The sequence below is a fragment of the Sciurus vulgaris genome (assembly GCF_902686455.1).
Source record: "Sciurus vulgaris genome assembly, chromosome: 12".
Taxonomy (NCBI): Eukaryota; Metazoa; Chordata; class Mammalia; order Rodentia; family Sciuridae; genus Sciurus; species Sciurus vulgaris.
Genome location: NC_136473.1, coordinates 40,460,333 through 40,479,760, shown reverse-complemented (window position 1 = coordinate 40,479,760; position 19,428 = coordinate 40,460,333). Strand labels below are relative to the sequence as shown.

General features: G+C 36.8%; 1 protein-coding gene across 1 annotated transcript in view; it reads right to left on the bottom strand.

The window, feature by feature from the left end:
* Positions 1-19,428, bottom strand: part of NRP1 (neuropilin 1) — a 139,727-nt gene that overhangs the window by 79,461 nt on the left and 40,838 nt on the right. The window contains 1 exon segment of the mRNA XM_079105897.1: positions 3,318-3,499. Coding sequence (XP_078962023.1) covers positions 3,318-3,499 — 182 coding nt within the window.

Genomic DNA, 19,428 nt, shown 5'->3' with positions numbered 1-19,428 from the left:
CTGGTTGCATTAAATCATGACTGGTATAATTTGTGTGTTTTGAGAAAACTTGAAATGGCTGCCCCTGAAAGAAGAGCTATATTTTCAAAAGAACAGAGATTTACAGTTTCTATAATATTATTAAATGGCTTTGGAAGTAAAAATATTCATGACCTGCACATATATGCATAAATGTATTTTTTAATAATTTGTATGGTGTATGTAATAATTTGTGAGGGGAAATAATGTGTTTTTTGCGCTGTTCAAGTAGTAGCCATTTAGTTGGGAAGCAAAACACATGAAATGAAATAATTTGAAAATATTAAGGAGAAACCTGTTAGTGAGTGGAATGTGTGTGTGTGTGTGTGTGTGTGTTTGTGTGTATTCTATACTTGTACACATACAAAAAATATTCCACATCCTGTACATAGTATACACACACAGAGATAACAACTTTAGTGTATGCATTTAAAAAATCAAATAAATTACAAAGAGATTTCTGAGAAAAATGTACCTAGAGTCAAATTCCTGAGAAGGTAAAGATTATACTGGAGAGAACAAGTGCTCTGCCTTTTGAAGGCACTATCTTTATCCATAATCACTGTTACAGTATTGCCTAGCAAACACATCGTCAGTGGCAGGCATCTGGCAGGTTATGTGTTTTCCATGTTTTCATCTGATTTTCACAAGGAGTCTGGGTATAGTTTCCATGTTTTATTTGTTTGTTTGTTTTGGGTTTTGGGTTTAATTTTTTTTTCAGGTGAGGAAACTGAGGCTCTGTGCATTCACAATAGCCAGGTAAAATTCAAATTTACCTTTTGTTCTGTTAGATCTACCCAGCGCCTTGTCCTGCAGCAGGAAGACAGGCTGCAGGTCTGGGAAAACTGCAGGTGGACAAGTTCAAGTACAGGTGTAGGTGGCATCCAACCTTAAGAACTGAGAGTTAACCCAAAAGGTGTGGAGACTCATTATAGATGTTCTAAGTACTGCACTTGAGGTCTGTTTGACAAGTTGTATAGAGCATTAAGTAACATGGGAGAACCAAAATATGTGCCTATTTGGTTAAAGGCAGTGGACCATAAAGGAAGTTGTGACTTGTTGAGACCTTTGGATGAAGAGTAAGAACTAAAAGTCATGCTGGATGTAGAGTCTAGAAGAAAAACAACAGAAGTCTTTAAGTCACAAGGATGCTGTTAGATAGCAGAACAGTGAAATTATGGTGCATCTGAGACTAAAGAGTGTAGAAAACTGAGTTCATCCGGATTCTAAATGAAGAATTCTTTTTTTATTAAATATTTTTTTAGTTGTGAATGGACACAATACCTTTAATTTATTTATTTTTACATGGTGCTGAGGATTGAACCCAGTGCCTCATACATGTGAGATAAGTACTCTACCTCTGAGCCACAACCCCAGCTTCCAAATGAAGAATTTTTTTAAAGAAATTTGTTTATTTTCTTCTGTATTAAAATTTTTATTTATTTTTTAAAAATTTTATTTTTACAGGCTGCATTTTGATTCTTGACGAGCAAAATAAAAAAAAAAAGAGTCATTAGAAGTTTCTGGAAATAGTGATATTTCTTCAAATTTCAGTGATATCTGTTGTGACAGATCTTTTATTCTTTTGATCATCTTCATGAGAAAAACTGAAGACTAAACCTATTCTTAGCCTTTTTCTGAAACTTTTTGCCTTTGTTAGTGTTCCAGGCAAGTAAGCAAGAAGATGTAGATGTGCATGTGTATATACATATACATATACGTGTAATATGATTCATGTAATAAATCAAATAGCTTTCAACACAAGAAAATATGTACATACATAAACATCTGCTCATGCTGATGTCATATGTGTACTATCATTTGTACTAATGGTATTTATTCTACACAAATTTCTGAAGAAAGTTCTCTCTATATGGGGCAGAAACAGATACCATAGAAATTTAACACAGTTGTACCAGTATTCCCCCAAACTTCCAGGGACTCTACTTTTCATTATTCTCAGTTGACACTCACCCAGAGAATCTAAGATTTTCAAAATGGTGTGGCTAAATTTTTTTCTATTAAACCAACTTTCAATTATACTTCAGCACTTTCTATTATACTTCAGGACAATATAGTCGAAATCTGGGCCTCTATCCCTGGATTGCCAAAACATTAATACTAACTTCAAAATGCAAGGAACAGAAAAGGCTAGATTTAACTTATAAGAGGAGTCTATAGTGACTTCCAAATAAAGTTCCCTTGTCTATTTATTGACAAGGGAATAGTCATAGTCATAGGGAATAGGAATAGTGATAGTTGGATCTGAGTGTCCTCCAAAGGTCCATATGACAAAGGTTTAGTCCTCAGTTTGGCACTATTGGAATATGGTGGAAACATTAAGAGGTGGGGCCTAGTGAGGGGTCTTCCAGTCATTGGGGGATTATGGAATACTAGCCCTTCCTCTCTCTTTTCATGTCCCAGCCATGAGGTGAACAACTGTTTCTGCCTTGCACTGCCCCACCAGGATGTGCTGCCTCACCACAGGCCCAAAAGCAATGGGGTCACTTGATCACAGACCAAAATTTTGAAAACTGTAAGCTAAAATAAATCTCTTTTTAAGTTGATTTCAGGTATTTTGTTACAGTAACAAGAAGGCTAACTAATACATGACTGATATGTGTATTTAATGCCTCATGTCTGGGAGCCTATGAATAGATTGTATCCCAACCCAATAGACACCATTGCAACAGAGGATAGGTAAGTGCTTGTATTAGAGATGGTAACTGATATTTCATTCCTGGGGGAAATGCCACTGAAAATATGGCACTTTTGTTTTCCATAAGAGGTTCTTCACCCAACTATCCTCCTTTTAGTAGAAAGCCTCTTCCCCCAACTTCCATCCAAGTAGTGATGGAAACTATAAGACTGGTGGGCAGTTTTGCTTTTCCTGAGAACTACCAGTGTTGAATTTTGCAATAAAATAAAGGAAACAGGATGTACGTGGCTTTAAGATAAGAGGGAATAACACATTTTTCACACATTAAAAAATCAAACTCTGAGAGTAAAAAAAGATGCTCTTTAAAGAATTTTATGGAGTATATTCCTTATAAACATTGGTGAATACATCAGAATCATGCAATTTTGATTCTTAAAATGCTTCTGTTTAATTTTAAATAAACTTCCTCTATACAATGGGTAGTTTTATTTGATGTATTTTTCAACATGTTGTAAGGAGAAATTACATTCCTTAGGAAAGAATAACAGTATTGCCTCCATCTTTCTTTTGACTTTGTCTTTTGTAAAATCAATGTTAAATTATCTTTTAAATTATCATACTTGTTCTGTCAGTTACTCACCTCTCTTGAAAATTTCATAACGTATGGAAAATCCTGCACCATGAGTCTCATAGTCAGAGACAAATTTGATAAAAAGAAATGGCCCTGAAGACACCACAGGAGAAGGGGCAATCTTTCCACAAAACTTTCCCCATAAACGTCCATTTTCATTTTCTCCATCAATGACTTCCACATAGTCATACCTAGCACAAAAACAAGGAAGGAGACATTAGGTTTGCAAGAAGTGCTCTTTTAATTTCCATAATTCAGAAAGTTACATTATGTAGCACAGTCTGCCAAGAGAAAAAGTGCTTTCTGCATTCACCACTGCTTTACATGGAGGGAAAAATATCTAGCAAAATGAAATAATTAAAATGGACTACATCATGTCTGTATACATCATCTGGCAACACAGAACTATTAAGAATAATGGTGTCCATTATACTTGCAGACAATGTCAGTTAAAGTAACCAATTAACAAGAAAAAGAAAAATCTCATGAGCACAATTCTCTATTATTAAATTGTGTTCCTTTGTCTATGGTGGTGGGGTGTCAATACATAATGCTATGCATTCTTTTCAAACTGTGAAGTTCTTTTATGAATTCAAAATGTCTCCTTAGCTGGAGCTCTCCATGAACAATACTTTGATTTCTGTGAGCGACCCTCTAAACATATGGCCACAGAATAATAAACAGATTCTTTACTATTTAACTCAATTCTGTCAAACTCCAGACTTCTTAGAAAAAAAACTCTCTCAGTGGTCACATTCAATGGTTCAAACACAGATTATCTTCCCCAAACTATGCATGGATCATAGAATATAAATTTATTCATCAAAAAAAATTTATTCAAAAATGGAAAGTCACATTGTCTATACTCACCAGTCTGAATGATTCAAGAAATAATATTTGAAAAAGAAATATGATACACTTGAAATAACCAAAGTGATATGCTTGAAAAAAATCTGGTTTAATAATGATACACTGAAGAGACAAGTGATAAAGTGACAATAAAATATTATTCTAAAGATTACACTGAGATAACTGATATGCTTGCAATTTATTTATCTTTAAAAAGTAGAAACCATCACTAGTGTCCTTGAGGGAAATAAGGAGATCTTTATTTATTTGGTATTACATATTTCTTAGTATCTTGCTCTTTTCTTTCTTTTTATTTGCCAAGTCACATAGGAGTCAGAGGATCTGATTTGTTTCCATTTTCCTCCTAGAACTAACATGAACACATTATAATCCATTCACTTCGAACCTTTATTTTATTTCTATACTTCCCTAGGTTCAAAAATCCTGATATATATTAATTTCAGGTATGGCTAAAATATGGCAGTCACATCAACTTTATCTAGCAATTTAAAAGAAATCAAAGTGGGGAGAAATCTTCACGATGACCGATGTCATCCTTAACAATCCCTTTCAAACTGCCCAGGACACATTACTTACGTTTACATAAAGTCTCAGGAGACAACTGCAAAGATGATATCACTGGTTAGAGTGGACAGCTTAAGGCTTTCTAAATTAAAAATGACATTACCTCATCAGTTAAAATTGTGTGCCAGCTTTGTGTATATCAAGAAGAAAATAAAGCTGACATTGATGGAACTAAGCATTAACATATGTGAATTATTGTCTAAACTGCATTTCCTCTATTACATCTGATATTTCCAGGAGTAATCACTTGGCCTGCTAACATGGCTGTCCCTTTGCAAAACTATGGAAATACACAGAGGAATTGTTCCTTTCTCAGTACTTAGATGTTTTGCATTTAAAAGAAGACAAAGGAAGAGAGGGAGGAAGAGGAGGAGGAGGAGGAAGAAGAAAGCTTTATGGTCAAAATCCTAACCAGCTTTTACAGTCAACTGGGGGCAGCTGGAAAGAACACTGTCTCTGTATTCATTAAAGCCCCCAAGTTGGCATTTATAGAGTAATTCCTTTTATCTCTACTGCTTCATTGACAAGACAGGTCTGCATGCTCTGCCCCACGCTTTCTTATAATCTAACTGTGATTTGAACTGTTGACTGTGTTTGGTCTGGCAACTGTGCATCCAGCTTTGCAATATAGGCTTTTTACTTGAATCTTGACATGGTCTGAATACTAAGTGGCCAAATCCTGGTGCATGTTGCCTTGCAGGCACAAATAAGAGAGGTGGGTCAGGCATTCTGAAGAACTAAGAGCATTTCTCTCTCTCAGGTATTAGCAAGCACTGTTAACGTAGTGCCAATGAAATGTTAAGAGGGAAAAAAGCGAGTATTTTAATTCACATATCCTCCTCTGATAGTAAATACTAGGCTCTCCTCTTGGCAACAGTAAAAGCTATTTTTAAAAGTGAAGGGGGATTAGAATCCCTTTCCAGCACAAGATAAGTCATTGCATAGTTAGGTGCCAATTTTAGGAAATTGAATTATTCAGGGATGCTATAGTTACATTTGTAAACTGGAAGTCTGCTATCATTTTAGCACTTCCCTTCAAAGTACCATCCAACCAGACCCCAAAGAGTATCACGAATAGTAGTTCTTGTAAATATGCAGGAGGGTGTACTACGCACAAGTTGCAAAGTATAGTATTGCCAAAGAAGTTAAGGAAGCAGCTTGCATCTCCCTCTGGAGTTGATACCAGTTCCACTCCACAAGTTTCTCACTGGCAAACACAGTGCCAGGAATGCAGCTGGTGTGCCAGCATCCCTCCCCAGAGACTAAACGTGTCACCACAGCAACGCAACCAGCCTGCATTGGCCTGAGGCCCAGGATACTGAGTTTGCAAATTTTGATCCCCCAGCCGGCTGCACATTGCTCTGTTGCTGCTGCCAGTGTGGCAAACACCGCATTGCTTGTGATGTTAAGATCCCCAGCGGCGACAACAGAGGCCTGCAAAGGTGAAAGTGAAGGCACCTGTCTGATTCACTGAAAACAGCCGTGTTCTAGTTGCTGGAAGAGAACTGGGAATTGCATCCAAGGAATCTAATTCATAAAAGCTAGAGGAGATCTTATAAAGTCTAAGAGTCCTCCTTCCATTTGGGTCCCTGCTCTGGAAAAAGAATGCTCCAGGTGACAAAGGTGCCTGCCTGGGTCCAAAGAGTATCACCATTCTAGGCAGGGGTGTCTACTGCTCCCTGCTCATAGTACAGATGAAGCCCATCCAAGGAAAGACACTCCCCACTGATCATGGGAAATAAATATAATGTGGATATTTAAAACGTTCAGAAGGCAACCAACCCCTCTTCCCTTAGACATCCTCCCAATCCTTAAGTCTTCTACGTTCAAGCTTTTCTACTGTGTAGCAGCAATGGTGAAACAGGTGCACATTTTTTATAAAGTAATTCAACCTTTTTGCAATTAAAAGATACCTTTCCACGATGTCCATGTTAAGGTGAAACACCCAGGTGGCTCTTCCCACGAGTGGCCTGGCTTTAGAGTCCATGCTCCCAAAGCCACAGGCTTTTTGCTTACATTGCTTCTCTACCCACAGAGTGCCAGCTGTATGTTGGTGCTGAACCATTTTAAATCCTAATAGTAATCCCAAGTTAGGTTTCCCATAAGAACGATGAAAGAATAAAGGTTTCCTTCTAAGAATTCTTCAAAGGATCCCAGAGATTATTTTTTTTCCTTTTGGAAAGTTTGAATTATGGTTTTAGGAAAATGGCCAAGTAGGGAAAATAGTGATGGGAAAATGGAAATGTATTTAGTCACTAAAGAGCCATTTCGAACACTTTATAGGTATGTGGTGCTGAATAGATGAATGGTGTACTTTACTTAAGTCGGGTTTCTCTTGTGACTACAAATGACCCCTGACTCTCTTGGTGGAGAGAATGAAATGTTAAGAAAGCTAATCCTCCACAGGGTGTTGTCTGAGACAGTGAGCTACTGTACCAAGCCCTCAAGGCTTCTGGACATTCTCAAATGATTAGGAAGGGGGTTTTTAGGTGGTAGTCTCTTTTTAATCTTCTCCCAAGGGGATTCACCCCCATTGACACATGAACATTCATAATGAAGAAATTTGATAGCTGACATCATACACCAGAGTGAGAAATGATGTTGGCTAACATCATTTTCACCTGCAAAAACGTGTTTCTGTGGTTCTTTGGTTTATTTTGCACAAAGCATTTAATAGCGAGCCCAACTAAAAGCCTGTAAACAATTGCTGCACTGCTAAGAATTGTCTTAGATTTTACCCAGAGTCTTAGAAAGAGGATTTGAAAATAAAAGTACATAATGATGGATGTAGGAGGAATTAATTCGCCTTTGAGCATTTTTATATGAGATTTATCCCCCAACCGTTCTGGTTTGCTTGCAATGCTCTAATAAAGATATATGAAGAACATAATGATGGTTTACTTAGTAAAAGTACTTTTTAGAAATCTACTCTAATAACCAAGAATAATATCAAATTTTATATACAATCACAATATGGAATAATATGTAGCCATTAAAAAGCACATCCAACAGAAGTTTTTCTTTTTAACATAGGAAAAATGTTTATATTATAGGTAAAAAATAGAATATAAGCCCCTATATACAGTATAGTCTCAGTTCTTATTGATATGCAGAAAAAGAACTCGAAGAAAAAGCTGTAATAAATGATGATCGCCAGGTAGGGACATTATGTTCCTATTTTATTTCTGTATTTTTCAAAACTTTTACAATGGACAAGTGTTTCTTCATAATCAGATAAAAGTTATTTTGAAAAGCACTAACTACCAATATATAAAGTGATAAGTCAATATCTGTTTGCCTTGCTAACAATTTTGTATTTCTTGGTCAGAAAATGCTATCTTTGTGATGTTTTATATGAAAGTAAATCAAAGACTTTGCCTTTTTTTAAACCACTGGATCAATGACACTCTGTGTGATATATTTTTCTTATGTTCCAGAAAGTTAAAATGAATTGGATTTGATCTCATACTTTCTGAAAGGCTGGAAATAATAATTGACATTCTACAGTATTTTCTGTGTTACAAAATTTTCTCACATGTATTAGCTAATTTATACTTGACAGGGATCCCAGGAAGGCAGTTGGCAGGTGATATCATTCCAGAAGGAGCCTAGAGTTGGGGAGCTGACCTGAAGGAGACACATACAGGAGAGAATTTGAATCCTTTTCACATTGTCTACTTTGGAGCAAACTTGATTCCAATATGCACTATTTTTTTCACTTGTTCTAATTAGTTCTATATAACAGTAGAGTGCATTTTGACACATCCTACATAAATGGAGTATAACTTCTAATTCTTCTGGTTGTACACGATGTAGAGTTATACCAGTCGTGTAATCATATATGCACACAGGGTAATAATGTCTGATTCATTCCACTGTCCTTCTCAACCCCATGACCCCTCCCCTCCCTTCACTCCCCTCTGTCTAATTCAAAATCCCTCCATTCTTCCCTAGGGTTCCTCCGCTGATTGTGAATTAGCATCAAATATCAGAGAAAATATTCAGCCCTTGGTTCTTTGGGATTGGCTTATTTTGCTTAACATGATATTCTCTGGCTCCATCCAATATGCACTCTTGTTACTACATTTCTTATATGTTTTGTGAAATTTTTTTAAAAAAATTAGTTACTAACAATTGCTAATTTGTTGTCTTTTGTTCAGTTGGTTATTTTGCTAGAAGAGTACCCCCATTAAATAATACTTCACTGTCTTTTCTTTATTCTTAAAATTTTCTAAACAAACCTCTTTGTGTTAGCTATTCAGTACTGTAACAAATACCTGAGATAATCAACTTATAAAGAGAAAAGGTTTATTTTGGTTCACAGTTTTAGAGGTTTCAGTACATGGATGGTTGGCCCCTTTGCTTTTGGGCCTGTGGCCAGGCAACATATCATGGCAGTAGTGCATGGTACAGCAAAGTTGCTCACCTCAAGAACAGGAAGCAAAAGAGAGGGAGAGGAAAGGGCTGAAGTCCCATTACTACCCCTTAAGGGCACACCCCCAATAACCTGAAGACCTCCCACTATGCTCCACCTTTTAAAGGTTCTGCTGCCTCCCAACAACACCACACTGGGGACCAAGCCATCATCAAATAGACCTTTGGGATACACTGAAGATGTGAATTATAACAATCCTGGTGTGTACAAAGGTGTGCATGCACGTGTGTGAGAGAGAAAAAAGAAGAGGCAGAAACTGGGGCCTCTTGCCCTCCAGGGAGACACCGGAGTTGAAAGTTTCAGTGAAATTGATGGTAGTCATTGAATGAGCTTCCTGCCACAGCTGTCCTGGTCCTCTTGCTCAGGCTGGATATTCAGGGACCACATGTTACCTGGGCAATAGAGATGAAACCAGGGTAGGGGCCAGAGGAGAGCTGAATGGCAGCTATGATTTAGCTTTCTTCCTACTGCCTGCTGCCTAACCCTAAACACAGGCTGCCCCAGCATGGGCAGAGCAGAGGTGAGCCTGCACCACACCGACCAATCCCCTATCTGCAATAATAAGTAAGTGGGAAGGGCTGAACCCTCTGACCAGCATCAGGGCGGAAGCCAGCCAGGCTGGCAAAGCCCCAGATGTGGAGCACAGGGGACCTGCACTTGAGGGCCCTGACTGTGATTTCCTAGACCCTCTCCAGAGAAACAGAGGCTTGGGGTGTCACCTGGCTGCTCTCCTCTCAGTTTCTAGCCTGTGGCCACATTTCTGTGAAAACCATTCTAAATCTGTACAAATTTGAACGTTATGTTATTTACAGAATCCAGTCTCATTTATTTTATTGTCATAGTGTGTTTTAAAGTTTGTTTCAATATTTAGAAAGTAATTTTCCTCCTTTAAAGTCAGGTATTTTCTCATGTATTATGTTCATTTCTCTCTCATATACTTTTATGTTTCTATATACACTGTGTGTTATTATCTGAATTGTGGGACACTAATCTCTGATTTGGGGCTCATTTTGCTTATGACACTCAGTTTTTTCTTATTTCTTTTCTATTGGCACTTTAAATACATTCCCACAAATCTAAATTTTCAACGATTGCATTATTATCTCTATACCAGTTATATGTTTATGCATATTTGTTTGAAGTAATTTGCTATGCATATTTTTTTCCTATTGGGGTAACTATTTATCACACATTGATAACCTCATTCATTTCAGTAGGATAATGATTATTTTAGTAGCCTTTCCACTTTTCTACCACGAACTTCCTAGCATTCTAATCACCCAAACTCAGGTTCCATCCATGAGTAGCCTGAGGGACTAAAGGCTTGTGTTATCTTCCAAAATAAACACAAATTCCTAAGTTCAGGGATGATCTACTGGACTGCTGGACTCAAGTCACTGGGCTGTGAAGCACACAGAGTTGAAAAGAACAGGGGACTTTGCATCCATCAGTGACTGCTGGATACACCTAAGCCAAATCTCACCTCCAGTGAGCTTCACTGATTGTAAAAGGGATGCTAACCCTTCACTTGTCTTGAAACATTAAAAAAGGTTTTCAGAAATTTTAAAGTTATTTTGTAATGTCATTGTCCTTATTAAAGGACCACATAGTGTTACTCTTGTACTTGTTCAAAATCTTCCAGATAATTTTCCTCCAAGAAATTCCAACACCATATAGTCCACCTAATATTGTTCTCACAATATGGGCCCTCTGAGGAAGTTTAGGAAAGATTTCCACATGTATCATACTCAAATGACTAGTTCTGTAATAATCAAAACACAGTGAAGCTCACAAAGCTAATTTCACACACTAAAAATTTAATCTTTAAGCTTTGTAATGCCTCAGGGTCATAATGACTATCCATAATTTCATTGCAGCTATAGAAAACTGATGATTAACAGTTTAGATAGGAACACATCAGGTACATGAGTTTACAGTCCCAGGAAATAAGCTCTTACAAAATTGAAGAAAGAAAATATTAAAGAAAAAAGTTTTACTGGAATAAAATTAAAAGAGATATTGGGTGAGGGCTACTATGGGTCATAACCTGTCAAGAAGAAAAGAAATTGAGACAATAAGCATCTAGCTATTATTTTCTATTGTGGAGGGACAAATTATCACCAGCTTAGTGGTTTACAGCAACCCACAATTATGAGCTGACAGTTCTATGACTCAGAAATCTGGTATGGCACAACCGGATCTCTGCTCAGGGTGTCACAGGGCTGGCTGCATCTCACTGGAGCTTGGTGTCCTCATCAAGCTCTCCCTGTTGAGACAGAATTCATTTTCTGGCAGTTGTAGGGCTTCAGGGTCCATCTCCTTGCTGGCTGCCAATGGGAACTGCTCTCAGATCCTAGGTACTACCTGTGATCCTTACATGTGGGCTCACCATCTTCAAAGTCAGTGATAGAAACACATTAAACTTCCCAGGGCATTTAAAATTCTTCAGGAAAAGCTTAGTCCCTTTTCAGGGTTACCTGATTAAGTCCTGTTGACCCAGGACAATTTCCCACTCTTGAGGTCCACTGAGTTGGTTCTTAATTAGACCTACAAGATCCCTTTGTAGATTGAATTAATTAATTAATACCTAATATTTAACTTAATTAGTAGTAATTAATACCTAGATTAGTAATGAATACCTAGATTTAGTATCTGACTGAATAACTGGGAGAAGGTGTGTGTACACCAGGGAAAGGGGATCAGGGGCTTCAGATCTTACTTAGAATTTTGCCTACCAAGTAGAACAAGCTCTAGTAGAAACATGGGGATAGGACATTGTAACTGGTATCTGAGGTGGGGGTGATCATCTGGATAGGGCAGAGAGCAGTAGGGTCCAGGGTAAGGCTAAGGGCAGAAGTGGAAAGGGAAGTGATGGTGGAGGTCATTTCCATGTTCTCATGTCATACAGGCTGTTGGTTTGGGATCCCCGAACTTACAGGAATCACTCACAGTAAAAGGGAAAGCAGGTTCCTTAATTGACCCAGACTTTCCCTGATTGAAGTAAAACCAGAAATTCCAAAAATTGTTCCAGACACATGTCTAGAAACTAAAAAGTGATAATAACAATTCAAAAACAGGTATAAAAGAATTCAAAGCATGTGGTGCAAAATAATGATCAAACTATATAATTTTAATAGAGAATATTTGGAGCTTTAATTTATTGTTTCTAAGGAAGTTGACTTCATAATTACAACTTATTGACAAGAAAGATTAAAAAAAAAAAAAAAAACCCTTCACATGGGAAACTAGTTCTCTGATCTGATTCAGATTATAAAACCCAAAGATACATTTTAAGTGGAAGGGAAAGGACGTTTCCCTTAAAACAACTGTGCTCCAGAAGTGATGAAGTCTTCCAGTGTCAACCATATAAGGTTCAGTATTTATAGAAAATTCACATGCCTTTAATTACAATAAATTCAGTTCCCAAGGAAAACTGTACCATCTGGAAGATATTAACATCATTTACAACTTGTTCACCTCCCTGTTTCATAGAAAATTTTTATTTCTTGCCAATTTTCCACTGTTCTCCAGGAAAAAAAGAAACAAAGTTTCATGGGTTGCCTGAAGTTGGGTTTATATGTTGGCTAAAGTCATCAAGAAAGGACAGTGGGGCATTTTGGACATTTTTACTTCTTATTTACTTTAAGTCTTGATTTTTTTTTTCTATAAAGAATATTCTCTTCTGTCTGCTACTTTCTGTTCAGCTTTCCAAAGTGGTTTTTTTTTTTTTTTTTTTTTTTTTTTTTTTTTTTTTTTTTTCTTTTAAGGTAACTGAGTCTCTTTTAACTTCGTCCATGAAGGGACAAATGGAGCAGTATGAACTGAATTCTGGTTCCCATTCTGAAGTTCAGGAGCCATTCCTGCACCTTTCATTAAAGCAAAGTTTTCTCTACCAAGAATTGTCACTGCAAGAGTTTGGATCTGGAATTTCCCCCAGAGGACTAGTTGTAAAAGTTTGGTACCCAGCCTGGTGATATTGGGTGGTAGGCCCTTTAAGAGGTGTGGCCTAGTGGGAGGTCTTTAGGTTATTGAGAGGTGTGACCTTGAAGGGCATAGTGGAACCCTGGACACTTCTTCCTTTCTTTCACTTCCTACCATGAGGTGAATAGTTTGGCTTCACCACACACTCCCACTATGATGTGTTGCCTCTCAATAGGCTCAAAGCAACAGGGCCAATCAATCATGGGCTGAAATCTTTATAACTGTGAGACCATATAAATCTTTTTTCTTTATAAGTGTATTATCTTCGTTATTTGTTATAGTTACAGAAAACTGATTAACAGTCACCATTTCTAATATGCCACAAAATGTCAAAGGCAACAATGAGGCAAGAAAATGACACTTGCCTGAAATCAGGAGGTCAATTTAGTGAAACTGCCTGAATGTGATATGAGTCAATTTGTCCTCACACTCTGCCACTGAATATTAGAGAGCCCTGACCAAGTCACTTATCTAATCCTTCTAAGTTGCTAATCTGTGAAATGGGAAAAATGATAATTAACTTGCAGAATCATAGAGAAAATCAAATAATATATGCAATAACCTTTGTAGGGATTTAAAATTCCCCTTCCAAGCGAGGTTGGAATATGGAGAGAAGGAGAGACAAATACACAGAACACTAAATGGAGCAGATGCTTGTTTTCTAAAATGTATACCATCCTACCCTGTTCAAAACAGGCCACAGTGTAGTTAGTCTAGGAAATTTAGCTATTGTTATCTCCATGGATATCTGTCAATTCTAGATGACTAACTCTTGAAGATGACCTTAACTTGGTATTCTGAAAAATATTGCTTGGAATGATAATGGTCTTGCCTCAATATTACTGCCAAATCAATTAAATCATTACTGAATTACATTCAGTAATGGAGTTAAAGAAAGCAATTTATATATACCACAGTATGTTGGTTTTTAAAACTTTTTTTAAAAAATCACTAAATCCGTTAAGTGTTTCCATTCATGAACCCGACTGATTTAATGATCTGCAGTTGCACTAGTGCTATTATCGTGCAGGACTGAATTTGCTCACAAAGCTCCTTAATTGGTATGGGTGGAAACACCAGGGTGCGACTTCCAGTTCTGGAAAGGCAGGGACTCTGGCTTACAGCATCATGAAATCATAATCCTCAAATTTTCTTTCTAATTCCTTGGAAAGAAGAAATAAAGCAATAATTCTGTTCCAGGCTATAGGACCTAATGTGCTAATTTTAAAAGCTTTAAAAAAAAATCCTTCTGATTAATTAGTAATTATTCAGTGGGGATCTAGGTAGTTTGCTAATCAGAGCTGCAGGAACTAAAGTTGGCAAATACTTGTTTTCTTAGGGCTTTTTTTTCCTCCCCCCTGTAATTACCACAGAACCTTTTCAGCACCAAGTAGGTGAGATTATTCATTCTGCTGTGGGGAAGTTCCTTACCTTGAAACACCAGTCATCTTTCCTGTAAAAGTGGAAAGCAGGAATCGCTGAAGAAAATAGGTCTACTGACACAGATTAGATGCCTCTTCCTTTCAGTGACACCAGAATTTAAAAAAATAAATAAATAAGAAAGGTTGGGCAGTGAGCACCGAGAGAAGTCAAAACTGTGTCTTTCTGTTCTGCAGATCCTTCAGGTTTACTTAAAGTACATGCCACTGAGTTAACCACAACCAAGGAGCAAGGATCTTTTAGATATGGGCCTAATGTATTTATGATGCTAGAATGAAATGCACATGAGCAAAATAGATCATGTCATAGAGAGATGTTCTTTTTCTTTAATCCCTAATGTTTATTGAAAGCAGCATACTGTTTGCTGTAAATCATCTTTGGAGTTTCATGCATTCATGCTTACATTATTTTTTCTTTTTCATTTTTACCTTATTTGAAATTCTATGCAGTCAAAAGGTGGGTGTATCCAATAGACGAAGGGGCCACTAGTAGTCTAATTGCCACCCAGGCAAACATTCTTCATATGCCCCAAGTAATCTATGCTCAAAATTAATTCAAAATGTGGTGAATGATTTATATAATGAGAAATATCTCTGTGGACAGGTAAACTTCAAATGTCAACTGCAGTCTTTTTTTCTCCATATGCAGACTAGTGAAAGACAAAATAGAGAATCATGGGTTATCATTTAACTACTAGGTTATGTGATGTTTTCCTTTTCATTGACTTCAGATTGAGTACTTAATTGGTGTGCAAGTCTTTAACTCTTTCTGTCTCAGGAGCAAGCTCATAGAAGAAAGGGTTTTAATGACCTAGGTGGCCTCATGATTTATATGGAACTTAAGGAGTAATTGTGTGTTTAGAAGCAAGGCAAGCAGTGGCCATAAACCTTACTGGTAGCCTCCAAACCGTGGCACCTCCCTGGCTAAGTTTAACCATATGACTACATACCAGGCCAGCTTGTTGAAATGGGCTGTATGATCAGAGCATGGATTCAACTCGACCATGAGAACACAGACCCCCCTATCCTACTATCTAAAGCACTCATCAGTCCCAAGATCTTTATGGCAAGATTACTAGAAGAAAAAGGGAAGAGGTCGCTGAGGCAGGAGGATCACAAGTTTGAGGCCAGCCTTAGCAACTTGGTGAGATCCTATTTCAAAATAAAATAAAATAAACCAAACAAACAAAAAGAGTTGGGGAGGTAGCTCAGTGGTAGCACACCCCTGAGTTCAATCTCCAGTGCCTCAAATAAATAAATAAAAATAAACAAGGGAAAAGAGAATATGGTCACGTTAACTAAAATAAAATGTATCATAAATGAGTATTTTCAAATGCACTCTTCTGGGAAGCACAAAGTAAGTTAGAAGAAAGTATAAAAACCTTCCTCCATCATACTGAAGGCTCAGCTATAAAAACAAGACAGGCTAGCAGAGAGGGAATGCTGTGCTTCAAAAACTTCCCTTTGACCAAAAAACTTTACTTTGACCAAATGTTCCATAATGAAAAGGGCAGTATTTTTTAAATTATTTTGATTTTTACTGAAACCATAATATGTAAAATGATTTAACCTTTCCTTCTATTTAATGAATTGGTTTCTTAGAACACTTTTAATATAGAGGGCTAAAAAATTTATTAAGAGAATTGATAATGTTGATAAAAATCACAGGGGATTTCCTCACAGAAATAGGAATAAGCTGGCTTTTTGGCATTTTAGGTCTTGAATTATTTAGGGGCAAAGGAACCCTTACTTACAAATATACAGGATACCAGATCTTTTGGGAATCCCTTCAGTGGAAAATTATTAAAAAAATCACAGGTTCTTGGAATTGTCATATTACTTTTAAAAATAGGCCTTATTTCAGATTTTTCATTAACTTTGATTGCCTTTTCCTTTAATTATGGAAAACAATCTAGATCATATTATTATTTTAGACACTTCCTAATCAGTTGTGTTTATTCCTTTTTTAAAGTTGGAAGTAGAAATAATACAAAATTAGATTTCCTAAATTAGGTTCCCCAGAATACCAGTCTTATGAAATGCTTCAAGGAAAAAAAAAAAAAATTTCCCAAAATAATTTGGGAAATGCTGCATATAATATTCCTTTCACAAATATTCAGTTTATATCAGCATATTAAAGACTAAAAAGTCCCACGGTTATGAAATTTTGATTCGATTTAGTTTAACTCAACATATGTCAATCCCATCAATCACAAGATCCTTTTATTATGTAATACCCATGGAATTAGTGTGCATCATAAAGCACTTTCTATGTGCTATTTTGAAAAGTCACTTATTTTTCACTAGCACAGATGAGAAGAAATAAAAAATAATTTAAAGAGGGAATCGACTTAGTAAATGTTGACATAAATTTGGGAAGACAGAGATGAATTTAGGAACCTAATTCCTTCTCCTATTTGGCCTTAAATGTTAGGAATTTAATTTGAATCAGGGCTTTTAGAAATGATTTTAGCAACTGTTTCTGGCTAAACAAACATGATGCTGATACCTAAGACTGCCTATACTTGGTCAAATGGCTCAAACGCGGCTGACAAATGCAGTTTGCAAGGCGTCCTCTCATTTGTCTCTCTCAGGCAGGAATTAAAGAATGTCTTGGTTATACCACTTAGAGTCAAGATGACAACTGTGAAGAGAACTAAGCAACGTTTCACACTGGGAAGATATAATAGAACGATATTGTGGGGGTTTTTTTTCTTTTTAAATTTTTTTAGATGTTGATGGACCTTTATTTTATTCATTTATTTAGATGTGGTGCTGAGAATTGAACCCAGTGCCTCACACATGCTAGGCAAGTGCTCTACCACTGAGCCACAACCCCAGCCCCGATACTGTGTTTTGTAGATGAGAAAATGGAAGCCCAAAAGACTTTAAGGGACTGAAACAATATTTCAAATCCAGTTACTAGAAAAACCAGCACTATCCACTGTTCAAATGAAAGATCAACTGCTACAGCTCATTTTTAGGAGATAATGTAAAGAATTCTTTGTGGTCATTGGGACCCACTTCTAATTTGAGATTACTACCAAGGGATTGCTCAGTCTTGCTAAGAAACCTACAGGAAGTGGAAATGGCCCTGAGTCCAGACAGGGAATCATCCCCTTTGATGCCCTGGTTACAATTCCAAGTCTTCTTTATTTTCCTTGGATCTATCTGTTCCTTCAGTAAACATTTCTTCAGTGTTTAGTGAAGTTTCCACTCATCCTAGGACCACCTATAATTCCTCTTCCATCTGATAGCCCTTCAGCTATCAGCATCTAAATTTTTACTTCCCCATGCATTATAAGTCTCTTTTTTTGGTATTTTGCTAAGAGAAAATATTTAAATCATTAATTAGACTGACACCTAAAAAACAGGCACAAACATGGATAAGTAAAGTATAGTTGCTCAAAGGTTGCCAAGGTATCAATATTTAACCAAGACAGGGATGGAGGGCCCTTTAAAAAAGGGCAAAAGTTATTTCAAATGCTCTTTAATAATCTGTGTTGAGAATTTGCCAGGAAGAGCAGCTAGATGGTTGGAATTCTGTTCTGCTATGTGTTCTAAACACTTCCATGCCTTCTTTCTCCCTCCCTTCCTATACCTTCCAGCCTCTGCCCTTCTTGTTTTGGAACTAAGTGATCCAGAGGTTGAGTCTCCTCAGGGGAATGATGATATGCCTATCACCCTTTGGAGCAAGGACCCAAGAAATGGAGAGAGGTACAGGGTAAAAGCAAAGGATTGGGTCCAGGTCTTCCCTAGATGGGCCCAGGAGGCAGAGGGTCACAGAAGTGCCTGGGTGACAATTTTAACATGAACATTTTTTATTTCTATTGTGAGGTTTGTCTTTCTGATGCCAAAGAAAGAATTTAACTTATCTTGCTGACTTTTTCTTTTACAAAATAGGCATGGTAGCTAAGAACTTCAAATTCTGGACAGAGAACATTTTTATTTTTGTAACTTTAATTTGTAAGTTGCTTTTTTCTCTTGCTGTCTCCCTCCTCATGCTACTATACAATGCCATGTCAAGTCCTATAGTTCCTTTAACATTTCTTTCTGTGTGTAATATAGTAAGACTATTGCTAAACTGTAAAAATGTCATTGATTCAGGATACTTCTTTAAAAGACTCAGATTATAATAATCCTCCTTCCCAGACATAGGCAAAACACCCATTTTCACTAATTAAATGCACACATAGCCTTCATAATTTTTTAAATCTTAAAATAGGCTTTTGTAGATTTATAAGTCATATGGCCTTCATATCAATTACTTACCAAAGAATTCCCCTAATTATTCACGGATGAATATACACTCAGAAACAGGTTAATAGTTTAAATACTACAGAAGCAAAAGTCATGTTGGATTTGGCAGTCATTTAAAATAATAACTTCAACTTCATGTTTTTCTAATTTTTCTTCTTTAACATCCAATATCTTCAGAAAAATAACTTTCTCCCTAATGTGTGACAGACATGTTAAACACAGGCTGTGCAAATCTTGGAACAGTAATAATATTGATCTCTTCTGTGGAAATTCTCCGGACGAATGGAAGAAGACCATTAGCAAAAGCTTTGATTTTTACTCCCTTTATGGTTTGCAATTAAAGAGGAAAATATTCCTAGCATGTGTGATTATATACATGATTTTCTGTGAAAAAAATAGTAATATCTTACATTTATGTAGCAGTCTCTACTGAAAAGCCAAAAGAGCTTTATGCTTGAAGAGAGTGGACAGGTAGTGTCCTGTTATATTGAGAATGTCTTCATTGCAGCTGTGTCCACACTGCTACTGGAACAGCAAGTTGATTTTGTAAAACCATTGGTTCCACAGGCAA